General features: G+C 36.3%; 1 protein-coding gene across 8 annotated transcripts in view; it reads right to left on the reverse strand.

Moving 5' to 3' along the window:
• Nucleotides 1-2,526: 2,526 nt before the first annotated feature.
• Nucleotides 2,527-15,894, reverse strand: part of LRRC7 (leucine rich repeat containing 7) — a 433,981-nt gene continuing 420,613 nt past the window's right edge. For all 8 annotated transcript variants that reach the window (XM_037499532.2, XM_037499531.2, XM_037499527.2 and 5 more), the window contains one exon: nt 2,527-4,248. In XM_037499532.2, coding sequence (XP_037355429.1) covers nt 4,141-4,248 — 108 coding nt within the window. In that variant the 3' untranslated portion in view covers nt 2,527-4,140. The remainder of the gene's footprint in view (nt 4,249-15,894) is intronic.

The raw sequence follows: 15,894 nt of genomic DNA on the forward strand, positions 1-15,894 counted from the left end.
AAAGAGCAGCATTGAAAAGAGATCAGTTTTAAATACTCAAAATAGAAATGACTCCAGCAGATTCAGGATATTACTAGTAAACTCAACTGTGACTACCTTCATTTTGTACAGTGGGGTGTTCCAGAATATACATTTTCTGAATAGTTAGATCAAGTGAACTGGAAGGATACAAAGAAATACTGACACCCAGAGTCTCCTATAATATCAATGCATGTTACTTCTGTAGTGCCCACCTGTTTCTCCACGGCCCACACGCTATTCCTTTACTAAAACATATACCTGGAGGGAGTGATCTTGCTGAGTGATGAGTAAATAGCAGGGGCCAGACAGGATGTTTAGTGAAAGCTGATTGTATTGTTAAGGTAAAAAGTTCATGCAAGTAATCTTCAGTCTGAACATCTCCCACCAGTTCCCAGTAGATAGGTAACTGCTGTCATAAGCAAGGGCACATCAGCCACCCAGAGTCTGAACTTTTTATTAATCCTCAGAAAAATTTAGTATTTGCTGAGAGGACCTTTACTGGAAACTGTTGTTTTTCTTGATCAGAGAAGGACCCATCTTAACAGTGCACGTCATTATTTGCAGTGTTTCAAAAAAACTGATAGGGGGTTAGCATATCAGGAATCAGTCAAACATGTTGTCTGACCGAATTTACCAAAGACTTAGCATGATGTTCCTACACCAACGTGACTACTGATGTTGTGGAATCGCTCCCTATTGATCAGATCGCTCCCTCTTCATCAGAATAGAGTTTCTTGATCTGTGTATCAATGAGGAGCAGAAATTGATGGAGGACAGTCAAAATACAAGTTGGCAAATACTGTTTCCCAAAGCTTTAAATTGTAGTCATTAAGTAGATGCTATGAATAAAAAGAAACTGTTTTTCCATCCTCTTTCCTGTAATCATTTTGGTAAATTCAGATAGTTTTCACTTAATATTTGAATAAATGTAGTTGCTTTAACGTTTCTTTTCTTTGACTATACTCTCTCTTTAGTTATGATGAAAGATACTTCAGTCCTACTTTAAAGTAAGCACTTACATAAGTGATACATGTGTAATTATCTATAAGATTAAAAATTAATTAATGCTGGTTTGTTGCCACCTCTTTAAAACTGCCTTCCATATTGAAGGTGGTAAACCCCAAGAATTGGTGAAGAAACCACAAGGACTATTTGATATCTATATAATTACAAATCTAATTAACTGGGATACAAACATTGTAAAAGTTTTAATGAGTATTAAATTAGAAGGATGTAAATATTTAACGTCATACTGACTTTGAATGATTCTTCTGAAAGCACACCTATATTTTGAAATTATTAGGCTTGTTTAGGTGACTTTTGTTTAAAATCTTGTTCACTAATATCCATTCGGCTTGCAAAATCAGCAGCAATTCTATTAATAATTTTCAGTGCTTGTTCTTTCTTCCTCTGATTGTTTTCATTCTCCTCCATTGAGTCTCACTGATCCATCAGATATAGACAGTTTAAGCAGAAAGATTCCAATAAAAACCAAAGAGCAAAAGGTACAGTCTATTAGAGGCATCATGAATTCCACTCATTTTTGGTTGGTTTGTTGTTTTAAGGACATACCCTTAATTATTATTATTATTTGGCTAACGCAACTTAGATTCTAATTTTAGGCAGCAAAACCAGTTACTCCCCAAAAAATCAAGATGCAAAAATCGATGTCTTATTGATTTTAGTCACCTATAGAATCAATTAGACTTTTCCCCCATCAAATGATGAGTGATTATATTTAGCCAGCCTAAAAAAAATTGCCTCTTTTCACTATAATCTGCCTTTCTTAGTAAGCAGCATTACAGTACATTGGACAATGAGGCACATCGGGTTTACTTTTCAGTTGGCCAGGGATCTCTTTTCTTGTTTCCCCCCTTCTGCAGAACAGGAATGGTTAGAGTATTGGCCCAAAACAATGCTATCACATCAGAAGTGGCAGAGGTGTTTACCAGATCATCCTTCTCTCAGCTTTGTGCGCCGCAACATCTCCTGAAGCCCTGGGTTTGATGTGGAAACCTGACATAAGAACAAAGATTTGGGAGGTCCTATATCTGGCTCTTTTTCTACCTCACTCATAAAATATTAAACAAGACTGATGGGATAATTTGAGATGATTCATTGCCACCAAATGGCACCCATGAGTTTGTTTTTCCTTTAAGTGATCTTGTGAGGCCATTGAGGGTCTCTCTTTTGAGTAACGATGATCATCCTATAATAGCAACTGGAGAAGGTGGTTTGGGTTGAGTTTTTAACAAAGGAAATTAGGCCATGAAAGACTTTTCTCATCAGAAACTGTCAATATATTAAAATGCACTTAAAAGTTACTTCTGGGAAACATTAAATAAGGTCAATCATTTAATCATTTGCTAAATGTCAAACCCTATAAAATCATGGAATAATGTCACTCTGACATAAAGCAACATTAAAGTTAGTGCATCATCTATAAAGTGAAGTATCCATTTGCCTGTAAGCGACAAATTCTATTGCCAAAAAATACCACTGTACTTCTAATAAGTGACACTCATTTTAATAGACCCTACAAAAATACAATATTTTCAATGTCCCCATAAAACAATTAACTTACAAATATTATTCTCAGAGCTTTGGTGACATCAGCATGTGATACTATTGTGAAAATCCTAATAAAATACCTGAAACATTGGCATGTAACATAAATTCATTATATATATATATCTCTCTCTTTAAAAAAAAAGAGACATGTGGAAATATGAGAGACAATGTATACAATCAACTCTGGGAAATTATTCTGGAAATTCAAATTAATATTTTAATCAAACTAATGACTAATATCAAAAAAGATATCTTTTAAAAGGATTATAAAATAAATTTTGATCATTTATAGAGGAAAAGGGCCCGAGTGCAAAAAATAAATTCTATATTAACTATGCTTGTTTTTCTCTTCAGTGAGACAGAATTCAGGATTTTATATATTTTGAAACATTTTTGGAAAAAAAATATTTTCTCTATTTCTCTATTGCAGTGCCCACAAAACCAGGCACCAGACCATAGCTCTGAGAAATTATATTTGAAGTTTCATATTTAAATACCAAAGTTTTTTTTTAAATCACCCACCATAACTTTCTAACAACAGTCTTTCTTAATGATAAATTTTATCAATCCCCCAATGCATTTTAAATGATTTAAAAGTAGCAAATTAGATAAAGCTACACACAAATGAAGTCCACATTTACAAGTAAAGAAATCACAGGGCTACAGCTTATAATCAACATAAATTTGAAGGAAAGAAAACAATACCTTTCCTGCCACCCATCATTCACTGCTTAAATTTGTGGTGAAAAAGATTGATCTACAATGACCTTTAGTCTGTTTCTTAACTCTGTGTGTATTGTAATTAGCTAAAGGCATTGAACAAATTAGTTTGTCCCATTTCTATTCAGGTCCCAGAGATAAATGGCTAATTTATGAAATATTTCACTCTGTTATGAGAATTTAGCAAATAAATATGGAACCAAATATAAACACTTTATACCATATATACAGTTACTTTCATAAGGCATTATCATGTAACTTTTATTGAAAAAGATTCAATATAGTAAAGTCTTATTTTAAGATATATTTTCTTTCTCAATCCGAGATGTTAGGTTTATGAAAATATTGTTTTTCTCTATATTCTTTTTGTATATATGCCAACATATACCTTGTGCTAGAAATATTTTATGGGAATTACAACTCTTTGTATTTTCTATATAAAGGCATATACAACTTTGAGGCAGTGTTTCTGATGGAGAGCAGAATTCGTAAAGAGCTTGTGTGTGCTTCCGTGCTCCGAAATTATATGAAATCCACTTCGAGAAGAAACTTATTTGATTAAAAAAACAAAAACAAAAACAAAAACAAAAACAAAACCGCACCAATGCACAGCCAGAGGCTGACAATTAAAACTAATACATATCCACATGAACATCGTATTTATATAGTTAACATTTTTAAGGATGATCAGTGCTAACATATAGTATTATACATTTGGCACTAATGTTTGCCATTGGTCCAGCAATTGGCAAAATTTGTTTCTATGTATAAATTTATTTTTGAACATTAGGTCTGGCTAGACGTATCTTCACTATTTATAAAAAATATTTAGACAGTAAGCTCACGTTGAATAACTAGGTCTACTGTGTTCTGGAAACTCTTCAGTAGTAATACAGCTTTTTCATGTTCCATATGTACAAAACTATGTCCATTTGCCTGTAAAAAACACAAATAATATCAGGCAATCAATGCAAGCTATTTGTTCATCACTTTATCATTATTTCTAACCATACAATTTAAGGGAGTATTGCACACCCAAAAGTTAGCAGTTTTTAAATTCACAACAGAATTGCAACTATGCAAACAGCTAATTAATTTTACCCAGTGGTTTCACTTATAGGAGGAACATACAGGAGATCAAGAAAACAAACAAGGGATCGGGGGGGGGAAAAAAAGACAAAACTAGCAGGCAAACTATAAATTGGAGACATTCAGCAGGGGAGCAGGGTGAAGAGGGATCAAAACATGGGAGGGAAGAGCACAAGAGACTATGGATCAAGGGAGTCTTGGTGGTGGGAATTTTATGGGGGTTATACCTTAGAGGAGAATGAATGACAATGTAAGAAGGGTATAAATTTAAAGAAGTAATAAAAAAATAAAAGAACTAGCATCTTCTGAAACTCTAAAAAAAAAAAATCCATCCAGCTTCAACACAATTTATTAATTCAACAAATATTTATCAAGTACTTGGTATGTCCTACCCAGGACTGCCCTTGTACAGTCCTAGCTACTGTGCTAATCACAGAGATGCACTTAGGAATAACAGATATTCTTAAAATAAGGTAGTTCACTTTGTTGTTGGTTTGATTTGTTTAATTTTTGCAAGTACTTAGCTGAGATCATTTCACAGTGTCCCCAGGATAATTGCTTTCTTTTTATATCTAATTACTGATATGAACCCATCAGCATGGTCAAATGTTTCAGTCATGCAAATGTGACACTAATAGTATGGTTATTTTTTTTTTCTGGAAGAAGCTAATATTTATTATCAACACATGTGTATAGTTAAATCTTATTTTGACTCACTGAGATGATCTTAGTTTACCAATGCAAAGTGCAACCATATTCACAGTCTATACCAGTAGCCTTCAATCCCATCTAATATAACTATGAGATCTGTCCCTCCGGGGTAAAACACACTGGCATGAGTAACAGTGGATGTGGTCACAGTCCTCTAGTTAAGAATCATCTATTTATGCCATCAAAAGTCATCTTAAACATAATTAGCCTTCAGGATACTAACTGGCTATTATTTGACATTTCCATCACAAAATGTACATGCTTTTCTGTAATGACTGCTCATGGGTCCATGGTTTTCTCATTAAATTGCAGTTTGTTTTTTTTTTTCTTTTTTTTTTTTTTTTAATAGAGGCATGCTTTATTTATTTGTTTGCTGGTTTGTTTGTTTGTTTTGTTTATACAAGCACTGGGTACAGTCAGAAGCGCAGGAGGGTGAGAGAATTCACCAGAGCCAGAGCGGGGAGCAGAGCAGGCAGAAGGACCAAAGTACACTGCTGAGGGGAGCAGCGGGCGGCAGGAGAGGTCTGCGCGCCATGTGGGACCCTCCTCCGGTGGCCGGGGAGCAGCCGGGGATCGAACCGGCGCTGCAGAGGCTGCGGGCAGCTTCGCAACCCAGCGCTCAACCGCTGCGCCACTGGGGAGGCCCAGTTTGTTTTTTTTTTTTAAGATTTATTTATTTATTTATACAAGCACTGGGTATAGTCAGAAGTGCGGGAGGGTGAGAGAATTCACCAGAGACAGAGCGGGGAGCAGAGCAGGCAGAAGGTCCGAAATAAACTGCTGAGGGGAGCAGCGGGCGGCAGGAGAGGTCTGCGCGCCATGTAGGACCCTCCTCCGGTGGCTGGGGAGCAGCCAGGGATAGAACTGGCACTGCAGAGGCTGCGGGCAGCTTCGCAACCCAGCGCTCAACCGCTGCGTCACCGGGGAGGCCCAAATTGCAGATTTTTTTGATTGGAATGATTTTTATTATTATTATAGGAAGAAGTGAGTCCCACAAATAAAGTGAAACACCAAATAAAACATCACATTATTGAAATTTGGTAGGAATAAATCATGGAAATTCAATAACTGTAATTTATGTGACTGTTCTCCTGCAATCTGAGACTCAGTTGATGTGAAAGAGTGAGCCAAATTGATTGCTTGGCAAAATACAGAGAATAGAGTCAGTTAATTGTTTGACTTGTTCAATTTTCGATTGACTGACACTAATTTCGGACACACATTGACTTTGTTATATCACTTTTTTATGCTTTTTGATTTATGATTAATTTTCAAATAGCCATCCACTTTAGATACTCTACTGGCTTTTTTGAATTAAAAAAGCAGCATATCTTTAGCAATACTATATAATCTTATAACTTAGAAGAAGGTCAGCTGACACATTTTATTACTCGATCCCACAGTATTCGCATTTCAAAATAGTAACACATTTACAGATAAGGAAATAAAGGAGATAAATATGCCAATCCATTAAATCCATATAACCAGCAGAATAATTTTTTTTAAATTAAACAATATTAAAGAATATGTATAGGGTCTCCCTGGTGATGCAAGGGGTTAAGCACAGCACTGTGAAGCTATCTGCAGCCTCTGCAGCACGAGTTCGATACCCAGCCAGGGAGAAACCTACATGGAGCATCAGACCTCTCCTGTCTTGCCTGCTGCTCCCCTCAGCAGTGTGTTTTAATCAGTCTGCCTGTTCTGTTCCCCACTCTGTCTCTGGTGAATCCTCTCACCCCTCCCCCACACCTCTGGCTTGTACCCCAGTTCTTGTATGCATACATCAATAAATCTTTTTTAAAAAAAGAATATGCATATATGAGTATGCATGTTGGTACCAACTTTTTCAGTGGCATGAAATGCTAGTTGGGTATAACTGAATATGTCTCATGGCCCAAATATCTTTCCTTAAGTGACACTAAAAAATAAATAACTGGGTTCCATTTTATGTTATTTCTGGTCACATGGTCATGCGGAATAGCAGATGGCACATTCTTTTTTTTAACTCTCATCCTATTTCTGACATGAGGAAAATAGCAAGCTTGGGTGATTATAAGTTTATCCCACTGTACTTTTTTTCCACTGTATTTTTTTAGGGATATATTAACTACCATAATGTTTCCAATTTTACCAAAAGGCTTACCTTAGTGAAATTAAAATTTAACTTGAACAATAGTTTTTTTTTTTTTTTTTTTAGAGGCATGTTATTTATTTATCTATTTGTTTGTTTGTTTGTTTTTTGTTTATACATGCACTGGGTACAGTCAGAAGCGCGGAAGGGTGAGAGAATTCACCAGAGCCAGAGCGGGGAGCAGAGCAGGCAGAAGGACCGAAGCACACTGCTGAGGGGAGCAGCGGGCCGGAGGAGAGGTCTGCGCGCCATGTGGGACCCTCCTCCGGTGGCCGGGGAACAGCCGGGGATCAAACTGGCGCCGCAGAGGCCACGGGCAGCTTCGCAACCCAGCGCTCAACCACTGCGCCACCGGGGAGGCCCGAACAATAGTTTTTTGAATGTCAAACCTTAATAGCAACTATGTGAGTGATCAGATTTCTCTACTAAAGACTTAAAACCTAAAATTACAATGAACCCAATCCATTGAGAATTTTCAGGAACTTGTCTGAAATATAAAGCTCAGTATTTCAAAGATAAAGAATAAATCTGGAGGCCATGAATGACAAAATGTCCATTATCATTCCTAAATATTCCTGGTTTTAAGAACTACAGTTCTCAAAATAATGTGTCAAGGGTATAAGTGATAAAAAATCCTTACAGTAAATTAATCATAGCTGTTAATTTTGAATGATAGCTTTATCATAAGATCTTAAAGAAAACTGGCCTTCTTCCACCATGAGTATCTTTCATTTTTTTTTTTTTCCCCAATCAAATCATGGTGTGTTGACTGGGTCAAGGTATTATGCTAAGCCTCGGGGAGAGGAAGTAAGAAAGAGATGAAAAAGGGAGGCTGGGCCTCCCTGGTGGCGCAAGGGGTTAAGTCACAGCAGTATGAAACTATCCGCAGTCACTGCAGTGTGAATAAGATCCCAGGTTAGGGAGCTGACCCACATATGGCGTGACAGACCTCTCCTGTCTTGCCTGCTGCTCCCCTCAGCAGCATATTTCAGTCAATCTGCCTGTTCTGCTCCCCACTCTGTCTCTGGTGAGTCCTCTCACCCTCCTGTACCTCTGGCCTGGCCTCCAGCTCTTGTATGCATAAATAAATAAATCTTTGGGAAAAAAAAAAGAAAAGAAAAAGGTAGGCTCCCATCAAAAAGGCAAACATCCAGATGGGAAAGTAAGCCATGAAAATGACTAAAAGTAATGTAGAAGATACCTTACATGTAGAAATGACTCAGCAAATTAATGCTGAATGGAATTAACATCTGAAGAGACAAATAAAGAATTATGGTAGATCAGTGAAAAAAAAAAAAAAAAAGGAAAAATTTCCAAGGAAGCTGTTTCTCTAAGCCATCAAGACAAGACTTTCCTGGTCCTCATGTCTGGCAAGATGTGCTCAGCAAAGGACTCCAGGTCTTTGTCTTGTCTCAATCCTTGGAGTTGCCTCCAGCTCTGGACATGTGACTAGCTGGCTGTTTCAAATAAATCCTGCAACAGGTCAGGAGGGGATGAGTTTTAAGATGATCTGTGCATGTAGTTATTTTGGGGAGATTTAAAAATCAAAATACCAATGAATTTAGACTATAGGCTTTAGCACAAGAATTAACCATAAAAATAAGTGAATGCGGAGAGGCTTTATGGAATGAGGAGATGGAGCTAGTTCAAAGAGCCTTTCTTTCAAAAGGAAGAGAGGTAGCCCAATATGTAAATCATTTAAACAGAACTTTTCTGGAGAGATAGAGAGTGAAACAGTCAGAGAACGACATGGGGACATGGAAGGATGAAAGGCAGAAGGAGATTGCATCTTAGGACCAGCTTGCTTGTCAACACCTTCCACCTCCATGGTGTTCCTGCAAACAGTGTGAAAACTGTGGATCTCTGTTAATCCTGTTATTTTATAAATGAAAGAGCTAAACCTCAGCGAGACCGAAGGGCTTGCATGAGGTCGCACAGCCAGAACTGAATCATCTGATACTGTAATGTTATTTCTTATCATTTCTCTCAATATAGTAATGATCACAGTCACTTCCAAGTGATTTAAGCTGACATTTTATTGATCATGATGAAATAATGAACAATTTCCTTTTAAAAACTATCATTCCATTACCTCCTAACATAATTCTATTCTTTACTGTGGTGGCAAAGTCCTGATTTCATTCAGATTCTTATCAGGTTTAATTGACCTTATTCAAAAAACAGTGGCAGAAATAACACTCCTAAATTATAATTTACAGAAATGCCCAATCTCTTATTCTTAATATAGTTTTAACTCCAGTTTAATTGGATTGTTGTAGCCATATGTGAGTTTTCTCTATCAAAAGTAGAAAGACTAATTCAGGCTATCTGCTAGGGCAGTGCCAGAAGACTAGAGGAAATAGATTAGAAAAGGGAACACTTTAAGGATAGAACCTATAAATTTGACAACTAATTGGACAAGGGGTAAGAAAGAACTAAGAATCAGATTGTGTTGCCATTAATGGGTAATGGAGACTTTGAAGGAGCAGCGAGCTTCATTGGGAAGACAATGAAGTGTGCAGTTCTGGAGGGCAAATGATGATCACATGTTTAGAAACAAGACACTGAGCTCAGGAAGGAGGCTGGTATGACAGCATTGGCAACAGAAGTTAGATCTTTACTGTAGTCTGATGTTAACTACATGGAATGCTGAGAGATTTATCAGAAAATTTATTTAAAAGGGAGCATTGTGAAAAGGGGACAGTCTTGGGGCAGGATGGGGCTTGCAACTGAACAGCAGAACAGAAAGGTTTGCAGGTGCCCTGGACATCTAGGAAATCTCTCTGAAGTGAGGGAGAGAAAGGTGAAACAGGATCCAATCCTTCTTGCCAGAGGATGGCAGAGAGCTGGCACTAGTCTGATAGCCTAGTGAATGAAAGGACAGACAAGGATTCTCCTGTGTACAAAGCACTGAGGGGAGGAAAGAGAAAATCTGGATTTCCCAGGCAGATGAACTAGAACAAGTCACCCTAAAGCATATTGAGGCAAAGTGCTTCTAAAGGTCATGGGAAATCCCAAGGAATCAAGAATTTTCTAGCCACCTCAATTAACTCTAGTCTCATGCAGCGCAGAGGATAGAACAGGAAAAGGGACAGTCGTGTTAATTCCAGCCTTGAATTTGGTTCCATTCCAACACCCCAGGCTTTAAGATGTTCAGATCCACAGTCCAGATTCAGAGTCACCTCTATGGGGACCCCTTGTTTAGCTTAGCATTTAATATAGCTGTTAAGCATCAGTTTTTCATTTTCATGCTTTGTAAGTACAAAGCAGAGTTATATGGTGAGAAACACAAATATGGCACTTACTTCCCAGAGGGAAACAGGCAGATTCATAAATTAGATCACTACCTGTAATGCTAGTCCCCCAAAATGTTTTGAATCTATGTGAACGTCAAGAGGCCTATTTATATAAAAGACCACAAAAAAGGGCTGCCTGGGAATAGTTTCAAAATAGCAAAAGGACTCTGACAGATCAGAAATCATATTATTTTACAAAGTTTCTAAAGATTGAATGAGTAAACATATGCCAATTGTTTGGGACAGGACCCAGCACACTATAAATAACCAGCTGATGAATGTTAGGTACTACTATTAATATTACTTCACTGTAACTTTTTTCAACTTAAATACAATTTTCAGTAAGTCACAAGAACAGATGGACAAAATGTCAGAGGGAGGAAATCTTTTTCTTGTTTAGTTATTTATACTCCTTTAAAAGATGAAAATGTAAGGATTAGAGAGATTACATGAAATATCCGGATCACACACCAGGTGGGTAGATGGGAATTTATGACACAACAGGTTGTCAACTCTCTGTATCTTGACACACAAATATTTCCTTGGACCTTGTGAGGTTGTTACACAAGTTTAAGGTTCACCTAATGAATTTACTTTATGACTTTTTATAAAAAGATTTATTTATTTATACATAAAAGAACTGGGGTATAGGCCAGTGGTGCGGGGGTGAGAGGATTCACCAGAGACAGAGATACACTACTGAGGGGAGCAGTGGGAGAAATAGGAGAGGTCTGCTGTGCCATGTAGGTTAGCTTCCTGGCCGGGAATCGAACTCAGGCTGCAGTGGCTGGTGATAACTTAGTAGCACTGAGACTTTAACCCCTGTAGCTCTGTAAAAGTAGAGCTTTGCCACCAGGGAGGCCCTGAATTTACTTTAATATTAATTGACTTATTTCTTGATAGGCCATATTATGTTGGACCTGATGTCAGGAGAGGCAATGACAGAGGGTTTTTTTTCTTTCCTAATGGACCTTTTCCTTCCATCCTTAGGAGAGAAGAGCAAAGAACATTAAATGACTATAACATATTCATTTAAATGAATATGGCTATCTGACTAACATCTTGGTCAGTTCAGACACGGAATCAGAAAATTATGTTACTGCAATTGTGTATGGCTTTTCCAGTTAAAATGAAGATCAGAAGACTCACAATATTTGAACTAGTAAGGCTTTGGTGTTTTTATGTGTGTGAAAAGAGGGAGAGCTAAGAAATATTAACTACAAAGTATAAATCCAATGATGCTCTGAAAAATAAATGCATATCATCTATATTTACACATTTGATATTTTAAATGTATGCATAATATAAATGCAAAAGATGATTTGAAGAATTAAAGCTAAGTTAATGAAAATTTAAAATATGTTGCCACATTTGGCTACATGTACATTTTGTATAAACACACTGTCTGTAATGGCTTATAATAAAATGTATCCAATTTTGCAAAAATTGCAACTTAATGAAAATGGAGAAATAAATGACTGGATTATTATGTTAAAATGAAGTTAATAAGAAAACAATCTAGGAAAGAAATATATTCTGAAAATTTTATGCTTCAAGAACATGTAATTAATGGGATTTTGACTTTAGCTAATTTGAAAATATAAAGGATAATTTTACTATAGTCTTTATGTTATTTCTGAAAGATCGCCTTCCTTATTTTAATTCCACTTGACATTTGCCACAAAATGTTTTTAATTGCCCTGTTTCATGGTTTATAATTGAAAAGACTGAGGGTTAATGAAAATAATTTTTGCAGTTCCAACAAAGTAGAGTTTTGCAATTACAGCTCATCAATTTCCTGTAAAATACACATGGTTTCTGGATTTCATCTTCTGGGTCCTTCCTGGATTTATCTTTGATTTCCTTCTGGTAAATGCTTTGTTAAATGGATAAATTATGGATGTTTATAATACAGAAAATCTCCAGAGGATGCTGTAATTCTCTCAGGAATTCTGCTGTGTCCTTATTATGCACAGTTCTATACTTAAAAATCAGACTATGGGAACATTAGCCACAAGGTTGATGGGATTAGCCAATAAGAAGGGCAATAGCACTCCTTAGAATTCTAGAGAAAAATAGAATTAGAGATTTGCGTATGTGATTTTGGGTTGATTTACACTCATCTTCAAGGGAAGAGCATTTAAAGGGCCAGTGCACTTGTATTTTGTACATTGGATACACACTAGTTCATTAATGCCTTGGAAACTCTGAATACCTCTGAGGGAAAACTGAAAAAATACAGTGACTATATTGATGCTGTAAGGACAGGTCTTCATGATCTCTAACCCTGACAGTGAGGAACATCATAAGAAATAATGGGAATCTGGCCTCCCTGGTGACGCAAGGGGTTAAGCACTAACTATGAAGCAATCCACAGCCTCTGTAGCATGAGTTCGATACCCGGCTGGCCAGGGAGAAACCACATGGCAAAGCAGACCTCCCCTGTTTCACCCGCTCCTCCCCTCAGCAGTGTATTTTGTCAGTCTGCCTGTTCTGTTCCCCACTCTGTCTCTGATGAATCCTCTCACCCTCCACATCTCGGGCCTGTACCCCAGCTCTTGTATGCATAAACAAATAAATCTTTAAAAAAAAATCTACTGAAGATATGTTATTATAAAAAAAAAATTAAAAAAAAAGAAATAATGGGAATCTTACATAAACATAATTTTGCTTCACAAGAACTGCCTGGAATTCCCATTTCAGGTTTTAATGTGATAGAGTACTCTTATTAAATATTGGGATATATTTAGGGCAAGTAAACTGCATAATCAATATTACATTGATTCCAGGCCAAATCATTTGAAAAATTTTCCATTCTCTCAAACATTTGAATTATAGACCTTAAATTCTTGGAGAGTTCACATGAAAACTTAATATTGTGCTTTTTAAATATGAGAAAGCTTAAAGCTTTAATGGCTTTTACTGTAGGATTAGAAAATATCTTCACAGAATAATCCACAGATAAGAATTTCTCTTGTGTTTTAAGTGCACGTGTATTGCAGCTAGACCATTTCATGAATTCAGGCCCAAAAGAGACAAGGAAAGACAGAGTTGACTCAATTAGAGGCTTTTTGAATTATTTGTATAGAAATTCAGGTGTGGAACTGATAATAAATGATAACCCTGAAAACTTTTCCTTATTCGCTTGATTTTAAAATGATTGCTTTCTTCTTATCAAGCATATTGAAGAAATATGTCTAAAAAATGAAAATTTCCTTCCTTTGATTGCAAAGCAGTTCCCAATAAACTACAGATAGTCTTTTTACTTTTGCTAGGAAAAGAATAACTGCAAAATCAACCCCGTTCTTTCAGGGAGTTCTTGGTAGCTAGGTTGAGCCCTGTTTTGGAGGAGAGCTTGTTCTTAAAAGAAGACAAACTAGGAGTTGTTTATTAAACATTTGCTTGTCAGTTTTTTTCTGTCTTCCTTTCTCCTTCATTTTCTGCTGGTAATTTTGGGCAAGTCTCCCTCCTGCATTAGATTGTGTACAAAGACAGGAATTTTGTTATAGTCTCTACTACATTGTTCATATTAATTGGTAAAATGCTTTGTGGAATTTTAATAACTTTGCTTTGTGGAATTAATAGTAATTTTAATTTTATAAATAAATAAATAAAGACAGAAAGAAAGAAAGAAAGAAAGAAAGAAAGAAAGAAAGAAAGAAAGGTATAGGACACTACTAGTCAAATTTGCTCCAGTAGAATCAGTATTGCTTACTGGGAGAAACTCAAATAAATTATTTAATCTCTGTCTATACTAGGAACCTTGCAGAGTTGTTATGTGAAATAGATGATGTAATAGAAATGCTAAATGAATGTTACATTCAGTCAAATCATGGTAGTTACAACCAACCTAATGAAGTTAACTTGTCTTTATTCATTTTCATGCCTTACTGAACAATTATTAATTAGTAGTAAATAATACTTGCATAAAATATATTTTTGATTTGCAAAAAGCATTTTATCAATCTTTTTATTTATCTGTGCTGAACTTTGTGTAATGTGAATAAAACTAAATGGATAAAGATACACAATGAAACTCTGGCATGTAACACCACACATGTTTAAAAAACATTGAAAAATGAGATGCCTTCTAATCAGACTATATTTTTTAAAAGTCTTATTCTTGAAATGATCGAACATAGGTCCTTCTTACATTTCCAATTTGCCTTTTAAGTTTTGGGGTTGAGAGATAGCTCAGGTTACTCTTTATTTTCTGTAGGTTTTTAAGGGACACATTTTTAAGACCTCAGAGAAATGAATATGCTACAGTCCATTTTTAATTACTCATGATGATAATTATGAACATGATGTTAATCACTAACACCCTCTGGGATTAAGCTATAGACCCGGTTCATTGCATCTATAAGAAACATTTCCCAAAGTGTGCTCTGTGGTTAATTGAAATTATTAGTAAGGCATGTTCTATGCTTAGTTAGCTATGTTGGAAAATGTTAGCTTGTAAGATTTTTCAGATTTTTAATATGCTTAATATATTGTGAAATCTGAAATAAGAGATAGAGCCTGAGATGGCTCAAGTTTATTTGACTAAGGAAATCTTTTTTAAAAAGATAGCTTAAAGGGTTGCCTCCTTTTGAGAAACACTATTCTTCACTGCCTGTATCTGAGGTACTTTTTGAATGTTGTTTTTAAAAGAACATTTAAAAGAAGTTGCTCTCTCTTCCTGGAGGCTGAAGCTGTTGACCGTGACTTCTTGCTTTTGGCAATATGCCTGGACCCACAAACTTTCCCCCTTGTGATCTGGAAAACTAGGTGAAAGACTGGAACCATGAAATAAATAACTTCCGTTCAGACAGGAGGATTTGATTTAGTGGTTGAGTACAGATTTGTCATCATGTATCTGTATCCAACCATCATGGAAATTTTATTTAAACTTCTGGGAAGTCTAAACTTTCTACTCATATTCTTGAAAACTGTGTCTCACTATTTCTGCCACATCCTTATCGCCATGTGAAGTCATCTCCGTTTTGAACTCTCCAACTTTCCAACTGTCTCAAACTTTGAAATCTTAGGAACTTTAAAATTCTTCATGTTTGCCATCTCCTCCCCAATCTTCTCTCCTCTGTACTGCATACTACTCACTCATTATGGTAGAAATTTCTCACCTCTGTACCTGAAGAAGCCCACAGGTATTTCTCCTCTTACCCTTCCTCATTTCTTCTCTCTGTTAGGACTGAAGTAACTCCTGCTCCATTAAGAGTCAACTCTTTGATACAACGCTCTGGGCTAAACAACTTACCAATAGCTAATGGAAACTTGATAAACTCATTTGTTGAGAGTAGTTTTTTTAAACTGTCCTTTTGAATTGCAGGACCAGGGGGTTTTAAGATTAGAAAA

The sequence above is a fragment of the Talpa occidentalis genome, unplaced genomic scaffold (assembly GCF_014898055.3).
Source record: "Talpa occidentalis isolate TD23 unplaced genomic scaffold, MPIMG_talOcc4v2.1 talOcc4.9, whole genome shotgun sequence".
In the NCBI taxonomy this organism is placed as follows: Eukaryota; Metazoa; Chordata; class Mammalia; order Eulipotyphla; family Talpidae; genus Talpa; species Talpa occidentalis.